The 17,149-nt window shown below is 30.1% G+C and overlaps 1 protein-coding gene across 1 annotated transcript in view; it reads right to left on the bottom strand.

Annotated features, from left to right (window-relative positions):
- Nucleotides 1-248: 248 nt before the first annotated feature.
- LOC129968641 (protein Wnt-7b-like) overlaps nucleotides 249-17,149 on the bottom strand; it is a 193,363-nt gene continuing 176,462 nt past the window's right edge. The window contains exon 4 of the mRNA XM_056082736.1: nucleotides 249-1,922. Within this exon, the coding sequence (XP_055938711.1) occupies nucleotides 1,413-1,922 (510 nt within the window). The 3' untranslated portion in view covers nucleotides 249-1,412. The remainder of the gene's footprint in view (nucleotides 1,923-17,149) is intronic.

Below are 17,149 nucleotides of genomic sequence, written 5' to 3' on the forward strand. Positions count from 1 at the left end.
CATTATTTTGTTGCATTGATGTCTCATAAGTTATTGAAATGCATCGAGATTAATTAGCATTTTGCAACTCTTTAAAAAACATTAGCACAGATTTGAAAAATTTAATGTTAAAGTTTTTAAATATTTTGGTACATTTTAGCTAACCTACGATATTTGTTATAAGTCATATCACTGACTCTCCGACCCGCCCAAACACATGGATAAAAAAAAAAAAAAAAAAAAAAAAAATGAATGACCGAACCGCCGCAACAGAACATTGACGGGAACTGTGGTTGAGTCCTAAGGGCCATCACCGGCCACGGTACAACCCTTCCAGAAGGAAGTACGTCCCGTCATCGATGGGAGGAGCCAGATCCCGCACCTTTTTGTGTACCCACCAGGGTGGCCGATATTTGTTATAAAATTAATTTATTGTGAATATTATTATAAAAAAAAGAATAATAAATTGCATTCCCAGATTATAAACGATTATAATTACAACTTCTACAATCAGTATAAGTATTTATTTCCTTGAAAATAAAGAGAATACTGTATTCATCAAAGAATTTGTTCTCAAAATTTGCATGAGTTTCCACAATTTAGATCATATTGAAAAATAAAGTTTTGGAATTATATTTATATGTCTGGAAAATTATATGTTTTATTTGGAATTATATTTATAACACGATAACTAAAAAATAATAAGATTTACAAAAATGAAATTTTACATACGGTATTTACATCAAAATCGTTGATCCCTATCAATTTGGGATGAAATCTATCAAAGACAAATCTGATCTCTATAGCTCAAAAAACGCAAAAGATTGGCAGTTGAAATCTGTCATATGATCCTCTCAAAAGAATCGTTGATCCAAACAAATTTGCGAAATTTTTAGTGTCCACTGTCTTTTGATTCGTGAGAAAGTGAATTGCTGTTATTTAAGAACGCAGTTAGCAAGAAAAGTGAAATCTGATATGTAGACTTGAACCAAATTCGCAATTCTCTATCAAATTTTGAACTCAATCAGTCAATAGGGAGACGTTCAAAATGTATCTATTCGATTTTCTTCGCTGAAGTGAAACTATTCATTACGCGTAAGTATATCAAACAAATTGAAGGGGAAACACTTCCACTGATTTGTAATTTTTTGTAATTTATTTTCAGATATATTTTTAAGAATTGAATCTGAATCAAACATAATTTTTGAATCAATTCTGTATGATGGTGTATGACTACAAAGTTGCAAAGTCAGAAGACAAGCATTTCATTAAATTATTCACACATTAACAGTAATTACTTTTCAAATATACACATGAACAGCCTTAAGGCTTTTTACACTTCCGGCTTCTTTCTGTTCCAAGCCTGATGACTCCCACATTTTTATGTCCATTTCTCTCCTAACTCAGGAAGCACCACAAGAAATGTCCGCAAATCACTTGCAGGAGTATATCTCTGTCCTTTCTGTACACAGTTGGCAATCGACGTAACAACACCAGTGGAATTTGCAGTTGCACTGAGCAGTCCTCTCGTACTGGTGTGTGTTATAACCTCTGCCGCAGCACATAAGATCACAACCGTCCGTGCCTTTGGAAGTTCTGTTGCAGTGCCTGCCCGCGGTGCCGGGCGATCCTTTCAGAGGATCCGCCTCGCAGTAATTGGGAGACTTATCCAGGTACACCAGGTCCCTCGGCCTGGGCTTCCTGTGCGGCCTCTTTGTGTTTCGAGTCCTTAAGTACAAGGGCCTGTTCCGCCGCAGTTGGGCGAGGGTGTATTTGGTGTTTGTTCCCCAGCGGGCGAACACTCTTTTGGCTTCGTGGTACCTGCGCATTAAATAGTCTCCGGTTTTGCCGAAAGGGGGCAGTGTGTTCCAACATGTCTTCATGGTGCAAGAGCCTGAAACTCCGTGGCACTTGCACTCTGTCTGCACTGTATTGAGGACTGCCTGCAAGAAGGAGGGAGAAGAAATGTAATTTTATACAAATTATTCAGTTTATTGAAATAAATATTATATACACTCCCGAGTATCCGATTCGCGACCACCCGGTTTCCGTATCCTCCGGCCAATTTTTTTTTCTCTCGTAATTAAATGTGGAAAGCAAGGCGCTGCATTGGCAATATTGTAAAGGCATTGGAAGCGGGCGTCTGCGACGATCCTCCTACGTGTCGTGTGCAAAACACAAGTTGTGAGAAGAAAAGAGCAGCGTTCTGTGTGTTGTTCGTTGTTTTGTCAGTGTTAGCGTTATATAGAGACTAGACTCTTGTGTAACAGCAAAAAATATAACTTCGGAGTTAGGAGTTGGGAAAAGAAATAAGAGGGACTGGAAAAAAATAATCGAACAGAAATTGAAAAGTATAAAACTTTTCACAAGTACACCACTTTTCAAGTGTAACCTCACACTGCAATTGGAATAAAAACAAGAAAAACCATGCTGAAAGGTAAGCATAAAGAAGTTGATGCTTTATTTTTGTGGTATGAACACTTAAGAGGATAATAAAATTAAAAAGAGAAATTAATTTCTTGAAACGTGCAGTGCAGTATATAAACGTATTAACTACCAGTACAGAGAATTCTATTTTAACTCAGCACGTTACCGACAACTGCTTCTATGATTCATCGGGACGCGGACGTGTTTCACATTCTAAGGGACTTGAGATAAATGGAAGGCTTAGTACTCAATAAGAAGTGAGATAGTACTTATTATATCATTGAGTTTTGGTTTAAAAACTTCGTCTTCTGGTATTAGGGAGCAAAGAAATGAGTTTATAGAACTTTGGCCTATCCGGCTTTTTCATTATCCGACCTGCCCTTCCGCCACATTAGGTCGTGTACTCGGGAGGGGGGGGGGTGTATTGTAGTTAATTTAGATGAGAATATTTATCACGAAATCCAGCAGAATTAAAAAAAAAAAATACCCCATCTGAATTTTAAGCAGATGTTCAGAGGTATCTGAACTGAAACTGAAGTGAAGGTAAGTATAACATGAACTTTTCTTAAGTATTAGACCCATTTTTCAGAGTTAAATTTTTTAGATTTACCCTTATATGAAGGTTATTTTGAGGTGGACCTCGTAGATATGAATCGTGGTCAAATGATGAGGATGCCATCTGGGCATAAATACTCTTTACCGAATTTCCTTATTGTATCAGCTGGAGAAAATTTGACAAATGGAATTTTTGATACAAGATGGAGTTTAGATACGGACGGACTTGGAATATGCGATTTTTCTTATCTAAACAGAGATTTTACCACCTGTTACAGATTTCTGCTTTACCAGCTGGTGCTGTTGAGCGTTTCCTGAACGGATGTAAACGCGGTGTTAATTGCATTGTATGACAGGTTATGAAAACGAAGGATAGAAGGCCCTGAGTTCTCATAAATTACACCTATAAAAATTCTCTTACTGTAGATAATATATATTCGTTTATTGTAGATAAACTTACTTTAATTGGAATAAATAGTTCAAAATGAGATTTATGCACCATTGAGTGACATTTGCAACATTACTAAGCCACCGTGGCTCGCTCTCAACTCATCAACAATCACTGAATTAATTTAGATGTGCATTTGTTGCCAATTAAAAGTCAATATACTTTGTTTATTATTTTTATATGCTAAAACGATTGAAACTTATTACAGATTGTATGAATCTATCCATTCGACAAATAAAAAAAAATGAAAATATTTTTGAAATCTGGTACAGAATTTGCATCGAATTCATTGAAAATTTTCTCCTTTAAATGACTTTTTATAAAAATATTATATTTTATTCATACGCGATCTCTAATACAAATTTTACTGATTCAAAACTCTTTATATATTTAGAACTTATCGATTCTTTCAATTTTTCTACCATTTCATTGCATTGTTCTTAGGAAAGAAGATGATAAGAGTTGATTCATTTTATGAAGTAATTAAATTACTGTCTTGATATTTGATTTCATATGTATATATTTCAAAGCTGTTATAATCAGCTTTGTTTAGAATTTAAACATTTTCATGTATAATATTTTTAACGTAAAAAATATTTTTGAATAAAATATCATAATATGCAATATTCTTTCATTGTCTAATATTTTTATCGTCTGCATTTAACTAAAATTACAATATCAACAAGACGATTTTTGAAAATCCCAGACAGCTGATTTTTAAAAATCGTCGTTTGTTGTATAACTATGCAAATTTTATTTACGAATGTTATAGTATAAGAAAGACTGACTTCATTTGAGGAATTGGCTTATATTAAGCATTATTGAATTATAAAATGCATTATATTAAGAAAAATAAAAGCATCATTAAAAATGTATTAAAGTAAAAAAAATAAATAAAAAAAAAAAAAATAAAAAAATAGTGGTTGAGTAGTTTAAAGTTTAAAGAAGATAACATTTCCGTTGGTTTCTAATTAATTGAATATTTAGTCAATTTTTGAGCTTTGAAAAGTTGAAAATATTCGAATTGAACCAAATTTTGCACACTTATTATATAAAACACACACAAAAAATGTACAAAATTTGATTAAATTCAACTCAGTTGATTAGGAAAGGAGGGGACATACATACACAGCCAAAATGGTTTTTTTAAATATTAAGATAAGTTTGTCTCTATGCATAGAATGGTTTATACCTTGTTTTTTTTCTCTTGAGTGTCTTTTTTTTTCTTCATTTTCCTACTAATTTATTTAACTGTGCGTAACTTCCCGTTATTAACATGTAAAGAACGTCCCTCGCCCGTGTTTTTGTATTTCTTCCTTTTTTTGTAACTAGTTAATCCCAATACTAAATTCTGAGAGCGTAGCTCTTGGACAACTTAACGACATTTTTAATGATTTAATCAAGACTCGAAATATATTATCTTATGCTATTTTTCTTCCTAACACTGTTGGTGTTAACACACAGTTTTCCTCAGTTTATATTAGTAAACGCTTGGGTATGAAAACTATTATTATGTAAGGAATATAGTTTGATTAATGTATTTTACTTAGTTTTATTTGTTTTGGCATCATATTTAAAATATATTTTGCGATAGGGTTAAAATGAAGCCTTGGGAATTTTTTTATTCTCTTTTCAAGGAATCGATCGCAACTCGTTTCAAGGATAGCTTTGCCACATTTTTTTTTTTTTTTTCAAATTAGAAAATTTTTGATCTTTAAGAAATGAAAATCCCAATTAGTACCAACATTTTTCAGAAACAAATTCCAGAAAGATGTTAGGGATCTTTTTAATTAGGTATCAGAATTTGACGAATCGCGAACAATTTCATGCTTAATAATCGTACTGACATCTTTATATATATATATATTCCTTTGCACAACAGGGAAGTTATTGTTTTAAATAAAAAGACTTTATAAAACATTTTATATAGGTAGTAGATTTTTTGAGCTAAATTTATAACTTCATCTCTATTTATAATAAAGATAAATATGTTTTCTACTTTGTATTTGCGTGTGCTTTGGCGGTCTACAGGACAAACATTTGATCTACAGCTATCAAATTTGGCACATGTATATCTTGAATAATGAAAATGCGTACTTCGGAGCGATTTTTTTAAAAGTTTTAATAATTTTAATTAATTAAATGTTAATAGATTTTTGGCATTTTTGAGCAATAACCTCCAAAAATATTATTTCACAAAAACGAATTTTACACCGTTGCTAAATTTTAAATTGTTGTCGTTTTAATGATATCAATTTAATTATCGTGTGAGCTTTTACTGAATTTTGGCAATTAAATTTTTTTTTGTTTAATTTCCGACAATATCTTACATTGTTGCCCTATTCAGACTGTTTTCGTTATTTTATCATATATTGAATCGTGTGATTCTTGTTTCGTCACAGTATCATAAAAGTTATAACATAAATAAAAAGGGCATTTACATTTTTAATATCGTTATGTTACTATCTCAATTACGAAGTTTCATGTATACGATGAACAGAAGTAAAACAGTTAAAATAACTCAGCTTTAATGCCTGACAATTTGGAGAAACCATAGGCATGTAGTTATTTCTGAAGAATTTGATAGAAATGAAATACAACCATGAATTCCGGTGAACCAGTTGATCGCCAAAGCCTACTGGTATTGAGTGCCTGGTTTTTAGGTGAAACTTCCCGAATAAAGACGGCAGGTGGTAAATAAGAAACATGATATTTGGTTATTTATTTTCTAATGTCGTTTATATTATTTATATCATTTAACTGAGAGTGTTTAGTTAATTACGGTTTGTTTCACTTGCTGTCATTTAAATTTTAAAATCGCAAATTTGTAAATTGGGTTACATTTTTAAAACATTTTTTTTCGACGTTTTGAATCGAAATTTGAAATGAATTCGAATTTGAGTTTTCACAAAACTTAAATATATGGACAGTAATTGAAATAGTTCATTTGCACGAGCATAAAAAAATGTTGTTGGCCAGTAGCATGTGATTAAAAATACGAAAGTACGTTTACTAGAGAGAACGCGAGCAACTGTTGGGGAGATATTTTTCTCTAAATTAATAGCTGCAGTCAAATAAAAAAAAATCTGTGTTTATGAAAAAAAAAAAAATGCCATTGAATACAGATTTATTTATTATTACACTTTTTTTAAAACTTGTTTCGATGATTTACTACATCAATGTATGTTCGGTGATGGCACAAAAACGAAACGTTAATACATTTATATCAGTTTTTAAAGTCCAATAATATGATTATGGTGGAAAAAAAATATTATAATGGCTTGGTTGCCATCTACATTTGTCAAGCCACTGATGACCGCTTGAGGTGAAAGAATCCAATTATATCCTTACCCTAGTTTTGCTATGAGTCGGTATGAATCTAAATTTGAAATTTCTTTCGGCTATTTGCTAAAAGTTAAAATAGAAAAAGAGAGATGTATCAGAAGAATATTAAAAATCTACAAGTTTCGGTTTATACATAAAAAGTAACAAGTATATATCAAGTATACATCATGAAGTAACAAGTTATAGTTTTTATAGAAATGTCACTTAGATTAGATTGATATGAATCACCATATACAGGAGCAATAATTTAGTTATACACAGAATATAAAATTATACACGTTGTTATATTTGCATTTGCAAAAAAAAAAAAAAAATGTATGTAAAAGTCAATATGCATGTTGTATCAATCAACCTATTACCTGAAAAAGAAAATTTATCGGGAATTAAACTCAGTGAACTGCTGATTTCTTTGATTTAAATATTGTTAGTTCATCGATTTTTAAATTTTTGATTTTTGATTTATTGTAGCTCATGGCATGAAAGAATGCGTAACGACATACACACATAATTCAGAAACGAACAGCGACACAAGTCATAACAGATTGCCGAAACTGGTACAAAATAGAGCCAATAATACAATTTCGATTAAACTTTAAGCACATGTGACAGCTAACGTTCCGCTGAACTCCCTATTTATTCTTCAGGCAGGGATTATTGAAGACGAACAAATCCGTCTTTTCAATGGACAACCTTCTAAACCGAAGTTGTCAGAGCTTGTCAGTCAACTGCGTCTTTATGTTTGACCGAATACGAAAACAGACCTACACAATTTCCACGAGTCGAATTTCGGTAGGTTCTTTTGCGGATGTAAGTCAATTCAAAAGACTTAATCCCCGACTCAATAAAAATATGAAGGAAAACCTTGTTCCCCCCGGAGTTTTCAAAGACGCTAAGTAGGGACAATGTATCAACTGGCATATATTTTCCTTTGCTATGAAATAGTTTGGTGAAGGGAAGGGCGATGTTACTACAAAGGATGGAGTTTGCACAAAAAGGGGCCTTGGGGGGGGAGGGAGGGGGTTGAAAGGTCAAAAGGTTGTCCATCATTACCTTCCTCGTTTCAGGTAATAGCGGGACGCCATAGGGGTTAAGAGGAGCTATTCTGCAGCAATCTAATTTAGTTTCGTTCCCTTTTTTTTAATGCTTTTTGTGAAGAAAAATGGAATTCTCTCATGTCAAAATCTGTCGAAAATGCAAGAAAAATTGATTTTTGGTGGCTTATGTAAAATGAATGAAATATTTTTGAGGAAAAAGTCTTAATATATTGGATTTCAACTTGTGGAATGCACTCTCTAAGATGTCAAGAAATGACAAGAAGGAAGATGTGAGGAAATGGAGAAAATGTCCAAAAAACTAATTATTGAAAAACCGGAATGCAGGAAAAGTATATTCTGTGAATACAAAAAATAAATAGTTGTCCTTTAATCCTCGTTAATGCAACGCAGTAACATAAAAGGTTATTTGATATTGTTTTAAAATGCAGTAAACGCTTAATGCACTGCAGTTGTTAGTTCGTAAACACGCACGCACGCACGCACGCACGCACACACACACACACACACACACACACACACACACACACACACACACACACACACACACACACACACACACACACACACACACACACACACACACACACACACAAAGATAAACGAATAAATATGTGCACAAATTAATACAAAAATCTGTTATTTCTCAAGTCATTATAGTATTTTAAGTTCCAAAATTTAAATAGGGTCCGTTTATTAAATAAGCAAAATCAGCAATTGTCAAGAGCCCTCATAAATTTAGGGAGCGCATTGCCCTCGAGATTTTTTTGCGGTATTTTGAAAGCTGTTGAATTCAGTGTTTTTATTTAAATATAAGAATCGAAATCATTCAAACAGTACTGTTTAAATCTGCTTTGGAACGTTGTTTTAATAATGTTCTTATTTAATTACTAATTACAAGTTTTATTTGTTATTTTATATTTCTAAAACGTGTTTGTTCTTATTATTTAGATAGTATTAAGAAAATTTTTGGCATTTTAAAAAAAGTATTTCATTAAAATTACTTTTAAATTTCAATAATGTATTTTTTATACGCGATATGTTGAAACGAGCGTTTTAGAAAGTGATTTGTAATTTTGCTTTTTATTATTTCAGCTTGCTAAAAATGACTACTTAAAACTGCTTTTATGAAAATTAAATTAAGATCGATAAACAAAATATTCAAATTTGAAATTTGCATATTTGCTGGATAAAAGGAACCCCAAGGTTTGAATTGCCTAATGGCCCCTAGAAGGCTTAATTTTGTTTAGACAGCAAATAACAATTGTTCAAAAACCTTTTCGTGTTGTTTTGCGTCCTTGTTTGGCCATTTTAAAAATGACCTAAACTGTTTCCGTGTCACCCAATTCTGCGAATAATCGGGAATTCACAACACCAAAATTCACTTGAAGAGAGGTTGCCTATAAATATTTAATATGAATGACAAAAAGTTAGAAATCATTCTAAAATTTCAAAAGACAAATTCAGTATAAGTTCACAAAAAATGTTTTAGAACCCAAATCTTAATTTATTATTATTTATTTTACACAACGTTTGGTTAATTATTTGACGATAAATTAAAATGTATTTACCTTACTTTGATTCGTATTTGAATAAAGATTGTTTTAAATGGTATACTCTTTTTTGAATTGCAATTTGTCGCTAACTTTTCCATGATTTCCTCATTCTGTACTGGAGGTTTGATTATTTTCTTAAACAAAGAAACTGATTTCACTTCATTATTAATATTTTATATGTTATCTATAGAAAAATTTAAAATTGTGAATTTATTGTATTTTATTTTATTTTTCTGAAATAAATTCTAAATTATTAAAATTAAAATTGTTATTTTAGTTTTTTTCGCAACTGATTTGCGTTGAGTTCTAGGACTATTTCTTAAATGTCGATTTAAAAGTTAGAATATATAGAATTAATAAAAACAAAAAGCCGTAAGTTAGAATACAAAATGAATAAAAGAATGTGAAATTTATTCACATTATTATTTTTCTAATTTTTAATTCATGTAAATAAGTTAGTTACAATTTTCAAACTGAAAAAAAAAATTATTTTATTCAATTCACACACCAGATTCATTGTATACAAGTGAAAGTAGATTAGGCATGATTCAAACTGCAAAATTTCATAATATGAATGTTAAAATCGTAAAATATATTTCCGTCATAAAATTTAAACCATAAAAGATTTCACTTTCAGTCATAAAATGTTCTTTCAGATATTAAAAGTTTTAAATCAAAAGAAAAGAAAAAAAATTGCTAATACAGATGTCATTAAAAAAAAAAAAAAAAGAAGCTAAATGAGAGATAAAATAAATCTAGATGAGAGAAAAAGAGATAATATTTTTAGTGAAGTCTCGTTCTCATCTAATAACTACTGTTCTTATTTTTTTCTATATTGACGATATTAATTAATACATTCTGACTGTTGCATAAAATTTACGAATATCATTGTGTTTTAAAATTTTTTTTATAAAAAAAATGAAAACGATTTTGATAAAAAACAAAAACAGTTTCAGTATTTTATTTCTATTAATCTACAAGTTCCTAAATATTATTATAAAAATGAGGATTTTTATATTTAAAAAAATAACATTTCATTTACGATTTTTTATTCTAGATCACGTATCATTTTATCCATTTAAATGATTCTGTAGGGAATGTAATACAATAGGTTGGTTACGGAATTACAATACGGAAGGTTTTAAGTTGGGTTACTGTAGTGTCAACCATTTTCAATAAAGCTTCTGCAATATGATGTATGTTTTGAAAGTAACAAATGATTTGGTAATTTTTAAGGAATGGGATTCTATAATGATTTAAGATAATAGGTCACAAACTTTGGAATTAGTATTCTGATGCACTGCTAGCAATAGACGTTTGATATAATCGATTGATTTAGCTGCATTCATCTGATAATATCATGTATATTACATAAAACACAAACATTAACTTCTTTAGATGTATATTTTTAGAGCATTCATTCAGATGACTATTTTTTTGCAGAAGACTATAATGTGCTTTTCTATACTTTCTCGTTTTATGCAGTACTGAGAAAGTATAGAAATCGTCAAAAAAATTCGAACTCGAGATTTTGAGGAATTTTCATATTTTAAACCTCCCTGAGATCGAAAAATACATTTTTGGAAAATGTCCCTCTGTCTGTCTGTCAGTGAAAAACATAACTCAAAAACATTTTGAGCTAGACGGATTAAATTTAGTATATGGTCTTTACACCTAATTTGCAGATTTCTAACACATTTTATGTAAAATCTGTTCAGAGAAAGTGCATTTATCCGCCTGTTCAAATATACGTTAACATGATAATTGCAAAACGAAGAGAGTTAGATAGAAAAAATTCGGTGCACAGATTTAAAATCTAAAGTTTAGACTCCTATTAAATTTTGAATCAAATCTGACAACGGATGGATTGTCTGTCGGTCTGTACTTTCTGAAATAAGGAAACGCTACAATTCAAAAACGCAATGACTTAAATATATGAAATTTGGTAGGAGAATTCGCGATTAAAAGTACAGTTGTATGTCAAATCTTTATTCCAATTGAGTGAGAAAAAATGTATCTAAAACACAAATTCGATTTTCGGGTGTTATTAACACGGTGCCAGGGTTTAATCACCAAATGACTAGCCAAGGATGATATGATAGATTCAGTAAAAATGGTAATTTCATGTTAAAGGTTAATATTTTGTAACTATTGTACGCCAATGCCAGATAAGGCGTTCACTGGCATGACACGTTTATTATGGAGTTCGCGAAAAAAGCTTTGGATTGACTACTCCCCTGGTTATCTGGATCACACATTATCATGTAATAATAATAATAATAATAAACAGAGAGTGGTCATGCAATTTCGAAAACGCTAGTTTAGATATGGATTCTATCAATTATTTTTTAGTTGTGAGGACATAATTTATGAAGTATCCAGGTTTAATCATCATTTCAAAACTTATCTCCAGCCGCAGTCGATGCTACATATTTCGAATTTCTAGGCAATGCTCTCTTTCTGCCAATGCATAAATATGCTATATATTAAATCTAAAATATGTTATATATTTTTTAACTTGCCATATCCATTTTTTTTCATACGTAGATCGTTTCAATATTGTCTGCACATCACTCTGTACTTGAAGTTTCAACATCACCACAGTTTTAATTGAGTTTGGAGAATACCATTTAAGTAGACCTACAAACTCAAGCAAAATCACCTGGCTTAAAATTTTAATTAATAATGAGAGTAATCGGAAAGAAAGTTTTAGGATTTTCAATAATATCTACGAAGAGATCTCTGAGTGAGAGAGGTTTCTCGAAGGATTGTAGCTTTAATATCTTTGATATTTATGGGATTTTTGTTTTCTTTTTAACACTTTAAAATTAGACATTTTGATTCATAATCTATGCTTTAATGTATTGGATTTTTTTTTAATGATTTTTAGTATTTTCTTATTTTAATCTGATAATGTTGCAAACTTGATCATCTGTTCTTTGACACTGGATTTGTTTTCTAAATTTGTTCTAAGATCTTTGCCCCTTATCTTTGTTCATTTTGTGGAATTTAGTACAGTTATAACGTTTCTTTCTTTCTTTTTTTGCATTGTAATTTTGTTTCCGCATCCATATTCTCCACAGCTCGTTTCAGGGAGGCCTTACAATCTTGCTGTATCAGTGTAAGTATTTCAGTTATATTAACATACCATTTTAAAGTAACACTAAGCCTATTTAGGGACGTAACCGCGGTCAGATGATGAGGTAGACATGAACTAATACCTTCTTTTTCAAATTTCTGCACCACACCTGCGGAAGGGCGCTTAGCCCAAACAAATTTAACGTGCACCACACCTGCTCAAACCATGGTTCTTCGGTGGAATTGGCTCTCGAACCTTAAGCCCTTCGGTTCCGAAACCAAGACCTCACCCCCAGGCCACCACGGCCCCAGTGCGAGATCGGAATGGATTTTTTTAAAAAATAATCTCCCGGTATGTTGCTTCAATGAGAATTAGCAGAAAAGAGGAACACAAGCAAAATACCTCTAAACGATTCATTTAATCCTAACTAATAGACTTTTGAGCTTTGAGCAGGGGAGCAGTGATCCAGCATTTAAACAGTTAAACATGGAAGTTATTGCTATCATAAAACATCAATACTACCTTTACCTGGAAAACTAATATAGCATATCCTTGCCTGCTGCATTCACTTCTTTTCAAAGATATACAAAATGTTACAGCTTAAATCAGAAAGAACTTATGCAGCAATCCATTAAGAATTAAGAAAAGCAGCAATTTATTCCTAATTGTAAAACATGAAAACAGAAAATTATTCACAGATATTTGGAATCATTTATCTCATCAACGATTTTAAATATTTTTTACTGTAGTGTATCTAATTACTTTTGACTCAAATCTTTTACTATCAAACCATGATGATAAGTTTGTGCTATTTGTGTATCCGAGAAACATCATTAAAGGAATCGTAAAATTTTAAGCAGGAATTTATTCACATCAATGTTTACGGAGAAGATTAATAACCATAATCATGTCAGAATTCATCAGTGGAAAATTGAAGCCTAACTGGCAATAAATATTTATGAAAAAATATATCAATGCTTTTAAATGTAAATGACTACATACTGATTAAGTAAAATCCATTATATGCAAAATACAGTAATATTTAATGGAGTAACTGTTGAAAAGAAGTTATTTTTTTTCACTTAATATAAAAAAACGGAAAGTATTCAAGAGAAGTGCAGTTTTTTTTCTATTAAAACCATCAATTATAACTTTATTGCAAAAATGCCCCTCGTTAGTAAAGAACGCAAATAACTTTTGTAAGTGGGAAAAAAACTAACTTTTGGCATAATTATTATTCTTATGGCAACGGCAGCTCATCAATTTCTTTCATAATCAATTGTATTTATTAGTTTGATTAATAGCTTATATAAAACATTGTATGAATATTTCTCTGTGTATATCAGAGATAATAGTTCCGTAACCACGATAATAGCAATGGAATTATGTCACAGAACTATAATTGATCACTTTGGGAGCCCTGAGTAAGACATTTTGGTTTCCAGCCAGTGGAATTTATACATTTCACATGAGGCTTTTTTTTATATAGGAAGAAATTCGATTGGCAAAATATTATTGAGCTATGTTTCTATTTTTTAATACTTACTATTTCAGTTTTGTTTATAATAAATTAAATTAAAGTAAATATATAAGAATATGAATACAATTAGTGTCCAATAAATATTTAGGGATTTTATGCACCTCTGAGAAAAAAAAATTGTTATCTTTATGTAGATATTATATCATTCAAATTATTAAATGTATTATTATTAAATTATTAATTAATTAAATTATTATTAATTATTAAGTTATTAATTTTTAAATTATTAATTAGTTAAATTATTATTAATTATTAAATTATTAATTAATTAAATTATTATTAATTATTAAAATGTACATTAATTTTTCCAATTTTTCAGTATTACCTTTCATACATACTATTTCAGTTTTAGTCAATTTATAATAAATTATACTGAAGAAAATATGTAAGGATCTAAATATAATTGTGCTTGCATTGTAAAAGATTAATGGAAAAAATGGGTGATAATTTATAAATAAGCGGACATAATTTTTTTTTTTTTTTTTTTTTTTTTTTGCTAACGAAAACATAAGTTTAATCGAATTTGAGGACATTTTTTGATTATTTATGACTTTCCAACAATTTTTTTAAACTTAAAGCAAAAATAGAAAGATTAATAAAAGCTTAGAATTAAACAACAAAAAAAAAATAATAATAAAAAAAAACCGTATCAACTTAAATATTTCTGAAATTTGTAATTTAAAGTATTGGAATTTAAATTCCTGAAAAATTTAATCTTCTTTTTTTAAACTTTTAAAATTAAAATTTTATAAAATAAATTATTTATAAGAAGCTTTTTTTTCCTTTATAGGATGTCTAGAAAGTCTCTTCATAATTTTAAAGAATTACTATAACATGAATTAATGATGTTCGTAAATCAAATTACTCAATTGTTTATAAAAATTTATAGTTTATACTCAATCATTAATCAAAATTTGTTATCACAGTGTTTTATGTATTCTGTTGAGAAAAGAAAGACTATTGTCTAAATCCATATAAAATAATTACTCTCGAACTTCCCATCTCAGCAAATTATTAATTTTATCAACATGTTAGTGATTTATTTTAGGTTAATTCTTTGTTTTACTTTTCGTGATATTTGTGTATGTTATTATTTATTTAGTATCCACAACTGCATTTGTGCACAAAGATGAAAGCGTTTGGCGTTCTACTGTTCAAAATGTGCAACACGGCGCAATGTTTTAAAAAATTTTAATTAATTAAAAACTAAGTCGCAAAATAATTTAGATCTGCTAACCAAAAACTAACGTCGCCGAAAAAAAATAAAATTGCAGCGCTAGATTTATATGCAAGTTGGCACAAGTCTTGGTGGTGATTTTTTGACGCAGGTCTAAATTATATGACTACCTTTCGCTTGCGCCCGGAATGCCGAAAATTACTTGAATTAATGCATGGGTACTTTTATTTTTTTGACCAATTAAAACCAAAATTAGGCACAATATCATATTGGACAAATATAGAAATTTTCTTTTAAGTTATTAGCATTTTATGTAAAGAAATTGTTTTTTAAATGAAAATTGCGTGACTGTTTGGAATAGTTTCTATAATTACGAAACGCTTAGAAGTACATTCATTTATAAATTTTAAGTTTAATTCCACTATAATACTCAATAAATATAAATAACAGTTTACTGTCTCGAATATTGCCAAATTATGTCATTAACGTTGATGAAATAAAGCTTTGAATAAAAAGCATTTCACGTTATTGTTAATTTTTAATAAATCTAACTTAACCCCTAACCTAGACACCCCAATCACTTTCTTACAGAAACACCACCAACTGAATAAAAATCTTTACGAACCCACAGAGGTATTTTATTCCACCTTTTGTGGAGATCGGGCGGCTCAGTGAAAGCCTCAGTTGTGTTTGAAAAGAGGAAAAGTCTCCGGGTTCTTTTTCACGTCTCACCTTTGAGCTTTAAAACGTCATAAATTCAACCAGAGCACGAATGCTCCTTTCGAGCTTAATGAAGGGTGTCGAATGTCATTTTGACTTGAGAAAGTTTAAAGGGAATTGATGATAGAGATTACGAATCCGGGACTGCATAGCTTCGATGTTATTAATTTTATTTATGATACGTTACAAAAAGGCCAGAGCAACGTTTAAAGATTTCTTTGAGAGGTGGTTTTCGGCCCTGGCATATTTTAAAGCTTTGCCTGAAATGCCTTTTCTTCTATTTGAGATATTTATTTTTGGATGCTTAGTGGTTGAAGTTGTAGTTTATGGAAAAGGTGAGCATTTTTCTGAGACTTTATGTAGACAAGCAGATTTTAGAATTGTGTAAGGATCTAAGGTTTGCGCTATAAAGCAAGCTTTATAGCGCAAACCTTAGTGAGAAAAAAAAATAAATCACCTTCTTTCGTTATATGTTCAATTTTTAGAAAATATAGTTTTTTTCTTTGAAATTTAAGATAAAATGATATTTATGAAGTGCTACTTATACTAATAATAAAAATAAATGTGTATGTCTATGTGTTGGCGTTCAACAGGCCAGACCGTTCGACCAACAGTTACTAAATTTTGCACATATATATTTTGTAGAATGGAAATATGCACCTAGGAGCGATTTTTTAAAAATTTTAAATGAAATCTTAATTAATTAAAATTAAATGAGTTTTTAGCGTTTTCTGCTAGAATTTCCGAAAATATTATTGCACAAAATTGAATTTTATACCGTTTTAAAATTAAAAATATTGTATTTTAAATGATACTAATTTAATAATTTTTTTTCCATTTTGGAAATTAAAAAAATATATATTTATTTATGTTTTATTTCCAATAATAGACTATTGTTACCCTGATATCCAAACGGTTTTCCTTATCTCATCAAATATTTAATTGCTTCCTTTTAAAGAAAAAGTTAAAGAAGTTATTGTACATTGTTAAAGAAGGATTCTGTTTAAACTTATGCAGTTTTCAAGATGGAAAAAAAAAGTTAAATTATAATATCGCAAAATTTAGATGTATGAACTGCACATTTACTTTTTTAATAGAGCTATAATGTCACGGAACTGGTGAACGAGGTGGATGCCTTTATTTCCATTTCATTTTATACACATAGTAGACTAATCCACTCATTCTTACAGTCCGATCTAACGCCGTTCTATAAGAGAGCTTGAAGGGAGAAAAGTGAAATGGAGGAAAGAAATGTCGCAAAATGCAGATTT

The sequence above is a fragment of the Argiope bruennichi genome, chromosome 5 (assembly GCF_947563725.1).
Source record: "Argiope bruennichi chromosome 5, qqArgBrue1.1, whole genome shotgun sequence".
NCBI classification, from domain to species: Eukaryota; Metazoa; Arthropoda; class Arachnida; order Araneae; family Araneidae; genus Argiope; species Argiope bruennichi.